Source organism: Rutidosis leptorrhynchoides, chromosome 9 (assembly GCF_046630445.1).
Source record: "Rutidosis leptorrhynchoides isolate AG116_Rl617_1_P2 chromosome 9, CSIRO_AGI_Rlap_v1, whole genome shotgun sequence".
Taxonomy (NCBI): domain Eukaryota; kingdom Viridiplantae; phylum Streptophyta; class Magnoliopsida; order Asterales; family Asteraceae; genus Rutidosis; species Rutidosis leptorrhynchoides.
The window spans coordinates 342297789-342310745 of record NC_092341.1 but is presented as its reverse complement, the minus strand read 5'-3'; the positions used below and the strand labels follow the sequence as shown (position 1 = coordinate 342310745).

The window sequence follows — 12957 nt, the reverse complement described above, 5'->3', positions numbered from 1 at the left end:
CCGTTGTCTCCCTTTGTGGCGGTTAGTGTTTGTGCATATACGTGGTGGCTTTTGGGTGATCTCATCGGGTTTTTTCGTTGCGGGTTGTTGATTTAGCGGTTGAAGGTAGCTGTTTGTCGATTTTAGGTCTTTGGATTTAGCTGCTGGTGCAAATTAGATTTTCAGGAGGGTGTGGAGCTCTTTTAGGTCATCGGTTTGTTTGATTATTGTATTTGTTAGGTTTATGCGGTGTATTAAATTCATTGTTTGTGGTTTGCTAAGGCGACGAGTTCAATAAGTTTGTTCGTTTGTTTGTTGGTTCATTGGAAGGGTTTTAACGGAGCTACGTTTGTTTATTTAGGGCTCCGGTCATTAGGCACGACACTAGTGGCCAATGTTTTGTTTGTTGCAAAAGTCGTACCTCATTTGATCTCCGGATCTTTTTTTATCTTTATATATTATATATATGTGTGCGCACATGCGCGCACATTTTCGCAAAAAAAAAGAAAACCCAGTGATCTGAACATAATAAAAGGGACCCTGAACATGATATGATCAGAATAGTGATGGATATCCTAGAGGCAATCTGAAAATAACAGTGAAAAACCTGAAATAATACCACCCCAAAGGGACTGAACAATGCTATGAATCACACCTGTCAATCGGGTCGGGTTGGATTGGGTCGGGTCAAAACGGGTTTGGGTTTGAACGAGTCCGGGTCTAAACGGGTCAGAAATTTTGAACGAGTCCAACGGGTCGGGTCAAGAGCGGGTTGGGTCGGGTCGGGTCGAGACCCATTTTTCCCTGGGTTGGGTCGGGTCAAGACCCTTTTTCTTAAATTTTTTTATGTTTCCGATTTCCGTTTTCATTTTCAGACTCGCGTTCCCAATTGAAGTTTTCGGACTCGCGACGCGAAAAAAATAAAAATTTCGAAAAAAAAAAATTTTAAAAAAAATTTGAAAAAAAAAATTTTGAATTTTTTTTTTTTTTATGTTTTCGATTTCCGTTTTCATTTTCAGACTCGCGTTCCCAATTGAAGTTTTCGGATTCGCAATGCGGAAAAAAAAAAAATTTTAAAAATTTCGAAAAAAAATTTTAAAAAAAATTCGATAAAAAAATTTTTAAATTTTTTTCGAAAAATTTTTTTTTAAATTTTTTTCAATCACATGTGATTTTCGCGCCACATGTCGCGCTCTCATTGAGTCCTTGGATCTCAACTTAATTTATGGATTCAAATAGATATTTTTCTTTAGAAAACGCGCGTTGAAAACATTCGACGAAATCGCCATGCAAAAACCGCACTGAAAACGCACGCTGAAAAACACGGGCCAAAAACTCGCGCCTAAAACGCCTGCGAAAACGCGCTACCAACGCCCTGCAAAACCGCGCTGAAAAACGCGCGCTAAAAAACGCCTTCGAAAAACGCGCTGCGAAAAACCAGCGCCAAAAACGCGCGCCGAAAACGGGCAATGAAAATGCGCGCCGAAATCTTGCGGTGAAAACGGGCATAAAAAACGTAGGACCCATTGGACCCGAACATATGACCCTTTGGACCCGTCACTTTTTCCTTGTGATATAAGTAGTTCAATTTTGGACCCACAAGATATCTTATCATTTATAAATTGGGACCCTATTGGACCCTAATATTAAGACCCAATGAACCCATTTGTTAGACTATGGGTTTGATTTGCCAGGCATACTATGAATATGCATTGAACTACTGGTACAAGAACAAACAAGATTCTTACTTCCGGTCACAATGACAAGTTTTTCTTACACCCTTGGACCTAAATATGTGAATTGTGTTAGCTACCTAGTTTTTTGCTAATTATATCATACAGACACACTATGTACTAAGAGATAATGTCCTGTTTTATGATAGTATTTGGATACTTAAGTGCAGTATCTTTTGTATGACATTACCATTTGCTTTATTTTAGTGGTGTTACCTTTGTTCGGCGCTAAAAAAATAAAAATCCAACTTATTATATTATACAGTCGAAGGAAGAAAGAAAACCAATAATATTTCAACAGATTAAAAAAACTAAGACATGTTGAGCTTTGAGACCTTCTTAGGTAATACGGAGTACTTTTCAAAATGTAAAGATCGCCAAACACACCCAAACTATGTGTTTCCTATGGAAACTCACCTCGTAAGAGTCATATGCCTGTAAAATAGTAAAATACCAACAACAACAACAACAAAACTCAATCCCACATGTGTGGGATATGGGGGAGTTGAGATGCAGACAATCTTTTCTTTATCCTAAAATATTAAATACCTTCGCCGAATACCCCGATGCGACACGAACGAGACTAAATCCATTGTGGCAAGAGGTGCAAATTCTTGAGACGAATGGAGCTCGAACCTGTGCCCATATTTGCAATGTGCTTCCTCATAGCGGGTCAAAGCTTCTAAGGCAACACGTTGGTTTCTGAGGTAATACTTTATAATTTCTTATATGAGATAATCAAGAAATTATTAGATATGTGTCCTTTCTTATAAAGATGAAAATTGATTGATACAAATTAACGATACACAAACTCAAAAGTCAGAAATCGAACAATGAATTCTTCAAATGTAGTCATCAATGAAATAAAGGAGTTTGTGGTCAAGGCCCTCCAAGTATAGCATTCTCAATATCTTCTCTACTTAATGCATAGCTAAATCTCCTCTCCATATCTTTATCAAGATTTCCAGGCCCGCTCTTCAGGTACCTGCGTTACAAAATCTTGAATTTAGATTCACATGACACTACTATACCAATGCTATATAGCCTATATACACAAAACTGTTCAACATTCGCTGAAAACAAATAATCATACTATAAGTTGTAGTAGCCAGTAGCCTAGTAGATAAGCGGATAGAACGGGATAGCATCTAACAGTTTTAACTACCATGAAGCGTATAGATCTAACAGTTCAAACTTCTGATCATCATCATATAGGGAATGTCCATTTCCTAAGACATTGTTTATGTCTAGTATTGGAAATATAGTCATAAAAGATACAGAGTAGCTTTCTAATGGATCATATAAGTATCACGAACTTCAAATGCGATCCAAACTTCATTAGGTAATGTATATAAACTTGCAATAAAATTGAATCCATATCAGTAATCATTTATACTGTGCTTGACTAGAAGGGTTATGTGCTTTTCCACAGCAAGATACTTCACCTATTTCACGATTATAGTAATGCGATACAAAAAAAGTACTTCGTATCAATTTAGTGAGTTTATTAGCAATTATTCCACCAGTTATAGCAATGTATTTTTTTCTTTGGAAACGATATGCAGCTGATATTAGTCCTCGTTGCAAGAATTAGTCACAGGCTTTACATATTTATCCCAACTATCAACAATTTTTTTGTTAGTACATATTTGTAATTCCTAGTTCTATATGAACGCTATCTTGCATTTCAGTCATGTAATATTGAACTTTGTATTGGGAATCGTGACTATTGAATTTTGATATTGTGTGTGAATGTGTTAATCAATAGTTAAACTGACCAGACAGTCAATCGACTAAAGTCGGTCGGTTGACTGAAGACACTGTCGGTTGACGGTGCAAGGTCGGTGTAAGTTGATCTTAGATCGACTAAACACGACAGTCGACTGACTGACAAAGTCAGTCGACCGACTGTCGCTGCAGGCAGTATATATACGGGTTTCATGGTTCATTGATATTTTACACACTCCCACATAACCCAAGCCGATTGTTGTCGATTGTTATCGTCCCCAAACCTCCAATCCACCGAATAACACTTTCTAGGCATCGTTCTAATCTAGATTAAGGTCTACGTTCGACTAATTCGGTTCCGTGAACAACCCGTTATTCGATTGAGTCTGGTTATAGTGTTTTCCGCCTCTAGATCAAGTCTCAATCTAGATTGATTCTAAGGTCCAGCTATTTCGTCTAGAATTTTATCTAGTGCTCTTATGAACATATGATTGGTAACAATGATCTCAATTAAGCATAGATAAACAAAAATAAACTTAGGTAAACACTTCTCATTAAGCTCAATTAAGCAATCAACCACTCTTATAAAACTATTTAACTATGAATAACTAATAGTAACATAAGTAAGGTAGATAAAAGGATACCTGATATAAAGATCAGTAACATCAAGAGATAACTTAGCATGCCAATCAGTTTTTTCAATAAACCAAACAGCTCTGTCATCATTGCTTTGAAAAAACCCTAATTGCTTCAACCATGCTTCAATACAAGGCAAACTGTGTGAGTACAATGGTTTCTTTTTATCTGGTAAGTTTTTAATCCATTCATCATCTTCAGCTGTTGATACATTTGTTTCTTCAGATGCTGATTTTGATAAAATTGGCCTCCTTCTACTAGTTATTGTTTTTTTGGATATTGAAAATTTGGAGCATGGAAATGAAATTGGGGAGAATGATGAAATTAGATGGATGTTTTTGTTGTAAAGGAATTTAATTGAATAAGATGAGATTGAGGATATTTGTAACGTTTCCATATTTATTTTAGAAGAATTTATTTATGAGATAATGAATGGTTTATTAATTCCGCTGATTTGCAGATAACGATGAGGAAACTAGGGAGGGAGGGAGAGGAAGGTGGCCTTCTGAACGACGTCGTATGCGTCAAGGAATTGTTTAGCACTTTTAACACGTACAATTTTTATTGGATATACATATTCATAATTCATATTCATATATATATATATATATATATATATATATATATATATATATATATATATATATATATATATATATATATATATATATATATATATATATATATATATATATATATATATATTATATAAAAGAAAAAAAATTATAACCACACTATCCGTCTTGTGGCCGAAGTCATTGCGAATGAATCTATGTAGTTACGAGAAAATTTTAATTTCTGAACTTTCAGATTCGAATTCATAACATTCACTATAAAAAGGTAAGTCTAAACCACTCCACTACACATCATGCAATTTCACTAAAATATATTTTTCAAAGGAATTTAGTTGATTCAATTCACTTTGTTTACTTAAGAAACTTTTGAAAGCAAAATCTAAAAATGAATTAAAATTCAAAATTGAAATCGAACCCGAATAAAAAGATGAATTTAAATTCGGTTCGGTCGGTTAAAATTGAGACACTAGGATTTCATAATTTAACCAAGATAATCAAAACAAATATATTTTATATTCATATTTTGGTTTTGATATAAGTGTGCGTTATATATATATATATGGATAATATAATATTTTATTAGTTGAATTTGATTTTCGATTTAATGTTAATAAAAAAAAGTAAATCGAGCCGTAAATCGAATTCGGATTTGTAAAGTGCACTAAAAACTGCATTCAAAGGCGAATTATTTTTTGTTTTTTCGTTGGTCCATTGTTCATATTAAATAGTTTAAAAATCGAATATTAAAAACACATAACACAAACATCTAAAATAACACACCCTTGATATATAGTGAGCGACAAACTTCTAAAGCCCGTCTATAAGTTTAAGAGTGTTAGTGCTAAAGTTGAGAATGTTCGTAAGAGCTTGAATAACTTGTTTAGTGGGGATGATCCTCCGGGTTCTTAGTCGATCTTTTTTTTGTTTTTTTTTTTTTTGTTTTTGGAACGGTTGTTTTGTTGTCGGTTTAGTTAGTTTTAGTTAGTGTATTTGTCTAGCTTGTTTTATCGTTCCGCTTGTTAGTTGGGTCGTTGTCCTCATGTATTCGTTAGGCTTTGTCCTTCATTTGTATGTTTGTAGGGACCTTGCTGTCTAAGCACCCTTCTTCTATAGCTCCATCCTTGCCTAATATGCCGGTTGATCACCCTCACCTCGTTACGACTTCTGCTGTTGTTTTGGGCCAGATTAAAAGTTTTCCTCGGGGCACATCATGTGGTAGGGATGGTTTACGTGCACAACACCTTATGGATTGCTTGAGTGGTGCTGCTGTGGCAGTCTCGGATGAGTTGGTTGGCTCTATTACCGGGGTCGTTAATCTCTTTCTAGCTGGAAGGTGCCCTATGGAATTAGGAGAGTATATAGCTAGTGCTCCCCTCACACCGCTTGTCAAGCCCGGCGGGGGTCTTCGTCCTATAGCTGTGGGTACTGTTTGGCGACGTCTTGTTTCGAAGGTTGGCGCTGCTATGGTTGGCCAGTCTTTGGGAAGTTACTTCGATGGTCTTCAATTTGGTGTTGGGGTTTCGTCAGGTGGCGAGGCTATTCTTCATACTGTGAATCGGTTGATTGAGGATCGTGGCTCTGATATTGGCCTCTCTATGTTATTAGTTGATTTTCAAAATGCATTCAATCTAGTTGATCGTACGGTCATGTTACGTGAAGTTCGCCGCCTTTGTCCGAGCATTTCTCGGTGGGTTGAATTTTGCTACTCTAATCCAGCCAGATTGTATTATGGGAACCACACCTTATGGTCTTCTCAGGGGGTGCAACAGGGTGATCCCCTTGGTCCGCTGCTTTTTGCTTTGGTCTTACAACCCTTGGTTTCTAAAATCAGAGATAATTTTGAGGTTTGTCTTCGGGCGTGGTATTTGGATGATGGCACTATTATTTGGGGACACTTTGGTGGTGGGGAAGGTTTTGCATTTGATTATGGAGGATGGGCCTCGTTTTGAGCTACGGAGGACCCTCGCAGCAGGCAAGTAGATGTCTTTCCTCCTAATATTGCTCGACCTTTAAATGGTGTTAAGTTGCTTGGGGCCCCCGCAAGTTCCGATCCTGGTTTTTGTAGTGAACTGGTGATGCAAAGGGTGACCAAGTCCATTGTGCTTATGGATAAGGTTGCTAAGCTTGATGATCCTCAGTGTGAGTTGTTGTTGATTAGGGCATGTACGGGAGTTTCTAAACTCTACTTTACCTTGCGTACTTGTCCTCCTAGTATATTTGAGGCGGCTCAACGCGCTTTCGATGGAGCCCTTCGATCTTCCTTGGAGCGTATTGTTACTGCTTCAGGGCCTGGGTTTGGTGATTGGCAGTGGCGGCTTGCCACCTTGCCATTTGCATTTGGAGGGTTTGGTGTTTTTTCTGCGGGAGATGTTCGTCATTATGCTTTTCTGGCTTCTCGATTACAGTCTGCTGGGTTGCAGACCAAGCTCCTACGTCATGCGGGTATTGTTGGTCTTGGTCGTGCTTTTGAAGATGCATTGGGTCTGTTTAATAAAACGGTTGAGTTTGATATTTTAGGTAATCCGAGTGAGGTCGTTGCCCCAATACTCATGAAGAAATTGGCAGATGTTTATTTCACAAAGGTTACCGCTTCTGCAGAATCCTCTTTTTCGTTATCTCCCCGACAATCGGCCTTATGGAATTCACAGCAGGGTGATCACACCTCTGATTGGCTAAGGGCAGTCCCTATTTTGGGGTTGGGTCAGACGATGAACGCAAAGACTTACCGATGTGTGTTGTGCTACCGGTTGGGTGTTCCATTGTTCTCTATCTCGACGACATGCTCTGCCTGTTCAAGGGTTTTTACTGGGGATATTTTTGGGGATAACGCGGTGTCTTGTGCTGGTGTGGTGGGTATTAAGCATCGACATAATGTTGTTCGGGATTCACTTGTTGATGTTTGTTATCGATCTGGGATTTCAGCGAGGAAGGAGGTTGACATTGGGTTGTCTGGAGAGAACGACAGAGGCCTCAGACCTGCAGATGTGTTACTTTATTCCTGGGATTGTGGTCACGATGTGTGTGTTGACTTGACAGGGTCTTCTCCTTTGACACAGTCTGGGCTTTCTGACTTTGTCCCTGGACGTGCTGTGGTTGATGCGGCTCGTCGGAAGCGGGTCAAGTACGGATCTAGCTGTCAGGCGATTGGTTATGGTTTCATTCCTTTCTCATTTTCTTCCCTTGGGGAATTAGAAATGGAGGCTGTTTCTTTGCTAAAGCGGGTTCAGAAGAGTTCGATGGCTCAAGATATTGGTGCCGGTGCTGCTGCTCATATTTTTACTAGGATAGGTTTTGCTATTGAAATGTCCCGTTCTTATTGATTAAAAACGTTCCATATTAATTGATTTCGTTGCGAGGTTTTGACCTCTATATGAGATGTTTTTCAAAGACTGCATTCATTTTAAAACAAACCATAACCTTTATTTCATCAATAAAGGTTTAAAAAGCTTTACGTAGATTATCAAATAATGATAATCTAAAATATCCTGTTTACGCACGACCATTACATAATGGTTTACAATACAAATATGTTACAACAAAATAAGTTTCTTGAATGCAGTTTTTACACAATATCATACAAGCATGGACTCCAAATCTCGTCCTTATTTAAGTATGCGACAGCGGAAGCTCTTAATAATCACCTGAGAATAAACATGCTTAAAACGTCAACAAAAATGTTGGTGAGTTATAGGTTTAACCTATATATATCAAATCATAATAATAGACCACAATATTTCATATTTCAATACACATCCCATACATAGAGATAAAAATCATTCATATGGTGAACACCTGGTAACCGACATTAACAAGATGCATATATAAGAATATCCCCATCATTCCGGGACACCCTTCGGATATGATATAAATTTCGAAGTACTAAAGCATCCGGTACTTTGGATGAGGTTTGTTAGGCCCAATAGATCTATCTTTAGGATTCGCGTCAATTAGGGTGTCTGTTCCCTAATTCTTAGATTGCCAGACTTAATAAAAAGGGGCATATTCGATTTCGATAATTCAACCATAGAATGTAGTTTCACGTACTTGTGTCTATTTTGTAAATCATTTATAAAACCTGCATGTATTCTCATCCCAAAAATATTAGATTTTAAAAGTGGGACTATAACTCACTTTCACAGATTTTTACTTCGTCGAGAAGTAAGACTTGGCCACTGTTGATTCACGAACCTATAACAATATATACATATATATTAAAGTATGTTCAAAATATATTTACAACACTTTTAATATATTTTGATGTTTTAAGTTTATTAAGTCAGCTGTCCTCGTTAGTAACCTACAACTAGTTGTCCACAGTTAGATGTACAGAAATAAATCGATAAATATTATCTTGAATCAATCCACGACCCAGTGTATACGTATCTCAGTATTGATCACAACTCAAACTATATATATTTTGGAATCAACCTCAACCCTGTATAGCTAACTCCAACATTCACATATAGAGTGTCTATGGTTGTTCCGAAATATATATAGATGTGTCGACATGATAGGTCGAAACATTGTATACGTGTCTATGGTATCTCAAGATTACATAATATACAATACAAGTTGATTAAGTTATGGTTGGAATAGATTTGTTACCAATTTTCACGTAGCTAAAATGAGAAAAATTATCCAATCTTGTTTTACCCATAACTTCTTCATTTTAAATCCGTTTTGAGTGAATCAAATTGCTATGGTTTCATATTGAACTCTATTTTATGAATCTAAACAGAAAAGTATAGGTTTATAGTCGGAAAAATAAGTTACATGTCGTTTTTGTAAAGGTAGTCATTTCAGTCGAAAGAACGACGTCTAGATGACCATTTTAGAAAACATACTTCCACTTTGAGTTTAACCATAATTTTGGATATAGTTTCATGTTCATAATAAAAATCATTTTCTCAGAATAACAACTTTTAAATCAAAGTTTATCATAGTTTTTAATTAACTAACCCAAAACAGCCCGCGGTGTTACTACGACGGCGTAAATCCGGTTTTACGGTGTTTTTCGTGTTTCCAGGTTTTAAATCATTAAGTTAGCATATCATATAGATATAGAACATGTATGTAGTTAATTTTAAAAGTCAAGTTAGAAGGATTAACTTTTGTTTGTGAACAAGTTTAGAATTAACTAAACTATGTTCTAGTGATTACGAGTTTAAACCTTCGAATAAGATAGTTTTATATATATGAATCGAATGATGTTATGAACATCATTACTACCTCAAGTTTAGTAGGTAAACCTACTGGAAGTGACAAGAAATGATCTAGCTTCAAAAGATCTTGGATGGCTTGAAAGTTCTTGAAGTAGGATCATGACACAAAAACAAGTTCAAGTAAGATTTTTACTCGAATTAAGATAGTTTATAGTTATAGAAATTGAATCAAAGTTTAAATATGAATATTACCTTGAATAAGAAAGATAACCTACTGTATATAACAAAGGTTTCTTGATCTTAGATGATTACTTGGAATGGATTAGAAAGCTTGGAAGTAAATTAGTAAACTTGAAGGGATTTTTGAAGTGTTCTTGAAGTGTTCTTCCTATGATGATTATAGCTTGATTCTTGAAGTGATTTTTGATGAAGATGATGATTAACTACTGGAAAAATACGTTCATAATAGTGTGTGTGTGTTGAGAGAGAATTAGAAAGAGAATTGGAAGTGAAATGGAGTGAATGATGAGTGGTAATTGGTGAGTGGTGAGTGGGGTTAAAAGGAGTTCTAGTTAGTTGACTAGCTCATGGTAGAAGTTAAAATTGATTAGTCATACATGACATAATCAAGAGTGGAATCCCATGCTAGTTCCTATTGGTATATACCCATAGTAAGTACGTTTTGAAGCTGTGTATAATACGGGTAAGAATACGACTAGAATTCTTGATGAAAGAAAAGAATGGGAAAGTAACTGTAACCATTTTCGTTAAGTATGAGTGTTTTGATATATGTCTTGAAGTCTTCCAAAAGTATTTTAATACATCTAAATACACTACATGTATATACATTTTAACTGAGTCATTAAGTCATCGTTAGTCGTTACATGTAAGTGTTGTTTTGAAACCTTTAAGTTAACGATCTCAATTAATGTTGTTAACCCATTGTTTATTATATCTAATGAGATGTTAAATTATTATATTATCATGATATTATGATATATTAATATATCTTAATATGATATATATACATTTAAATGTCGTTACAACGATAATCGTTACATATATGTCTCGTTTCGAAATCCTTAAGTTAGTAGTCTTGTTTATATGTATATAACTCATTGTTAATATACTTATGGAGATACTTACTTATCATAATCTCATGTTAACCATATGTATATCCATATATATATCGTCATGTCATTTTTACAAGTTTTAACGTTCGTGAATCGCCGGTCAACTTGGGTGGTCAATTGTCTATATGAAACATATTTCAATTAATCAAGTCTTAACAAGTTTGATTGATTAACATGTTGGAAACATTTAATCATGTAAATATCAATCTCAATTAATATATATAAACATGGAAAAGTTCGGGTCACTACAGTACCTACCCGTTAAATAAATTTCGTCCCGAAATTTTAAGCTATTGAAGGTGTTGACGAATCTTCTGGAAATAGATGCGGGTATTTCTTCTTCATCTGATCTTCACGCTCCCAGGTGAATTCGGGTCCTCTACGAGCATTCCATTGAACCTTAACAATTGGTATCTTGTTTTGCTTAAGTCTTTTAACCTCACGATCCATTATTTCGACGGGTTCTTCGATGAATTGGAGTTTTTCGTTGATTTGGATTTCATCTAATGGAATAGTGAGATCTTCTTTAGCAAAACATTTCTTCAAATTCGAGACGTGGAAAGTGTTATGTACAGCCGCGAGTTGTTGAGGTAACTCAAGTCGGTAAGCTACTGGTCCGACACGATCAATAATCTTGAATGGTCCAATATACCTTGGATTTAATTTCCCTCGTTTACCAAATCGAACAACGCCTTTCCAAGGTGCAACTTTAAGCATGACCATCTCTCCAATTTCAAATTCTATATCTTTTCTTTTAATGTCAGCGTAGCTCTTTTGTCGACTTTGGGCGGTTTTCAACCGTTGTTGAATTTGGATGATCTTCTCGGTAGTTTCTTGTATAATCTCCGGACCCGTAATCTGTCTATCCCCCACTTCACTCCAACAAATCTGAGACCTGCACTTTCTACCATAAAGTGCTTCAAACGGCGCCATCTCAATGCTTGAATGGTAGATGTTGTTGTAGGAAAATTCTGCTAACGGTAGATGTCGATCCCAACTGTTTCCGAAATCAATAACACATGCTCGTAGCATGTCTTCAAGCGTTTGTATCGTCCTTTCGCTCTGCCCATCAGTTTGTGGATGATAGGCAGTACTAATGTCTAGACGAGTTCCTAATGCTTGCTGTAATGTCTGCCAGAATCTTGAAATAAATCTGCCATCCCTATCAGAGATAATAGAGATTGGTATTCCATGTCTGGAGATGACTTCCTTCAAATACAGTCGTGCTAACTTCTCCATCTTGTCATCTTCTCTTATTGGCAGGAAGTGTGCTAATTTGGTGAGACGATCAACTATTACCCAAATAGTATCAAAACCACTTGCAGTCCTTGGCAATTTAGTGATGAAATCCATGGTAATGTTTTCCCATTTCCATTCTGGGATTTCGGGTTGTTGAAGTAGACATGATGGTTTCTGATGCTCAGCTTTGACCTTAGAACACGTCAAACATTCTCCTACGTATTTAGCAACATCGGCTTTCATACCCGGCCACCAAAAATGTTTCTTGAGATCCTTGTACATCTTTCCCGTTCCAGGATGTATTGAGTATCTGGTTTTATGAGCTTCTCTAAGTACCATTTCTCTCATATCTCCAAATTTTGGTACCCAAATCCTTTCAGCCCTATATCGGGTTCCGTCTTCCCGAATATTAAGATGCTTCTCCGATCCTTTGGGTATTTCATCCTTTAAATTTCCCTCTTTTAAAACTCCTTGTTGCGCCTCCTTTATTTGAGTAGTAAGGTTATTATGAATCATTATATTCATAGATTTTACTCGAATGGGTTCTCTGTCCTTCCTGCTCAAGGCATCGGCTACCACATTTGCCTTCCCCGGGTGGTAACGAATCTCAAAGTCGTAATCATTCAATAATTCAATCCACCTATGCTGCCTCATATTCAGTTGTTTCTGATTAAATATGTGTTGAAGACTTTTGTGGTCGGTATATATAATACTTTTGACCCCATATAAGTAGTGCCTCCAAGTCTTTAATGCAAAAACAACCGCGCCTAAT

The 12957-nt window shown here is 36.4% G+C and overlaps 1 protein-coding gene across 1 annotated transcript; it reads right to left on the bottom strand.

Annotated features, from left to right (window-relative positions):
• Nucleotides 1-2411: 2411 nt before the first annotated feature.
• Nucleotides 2412-4636, bottom strand: LOC139867711 (uncharacterized). The gene is made up of 2 exons (XM_071856074.1): nt 4085-4636; nt 2412-2697 (listed from the first exon to the last, which is right to left on the bottom strand). The coding sequence occupies exons 1-2, from the start codon at nt 4471-4473 to the stop codon at nt 2592-2594; spliced, it is 495 nt and encodes a 164-aa protein (XP_071712175.1). The 5' UTR covers nt 4474-4636; the 3' UTR covers nt 2412-2591.
• Between the last annotated feature and the right edge of the window lie 8321 nt (nt 4637-12957).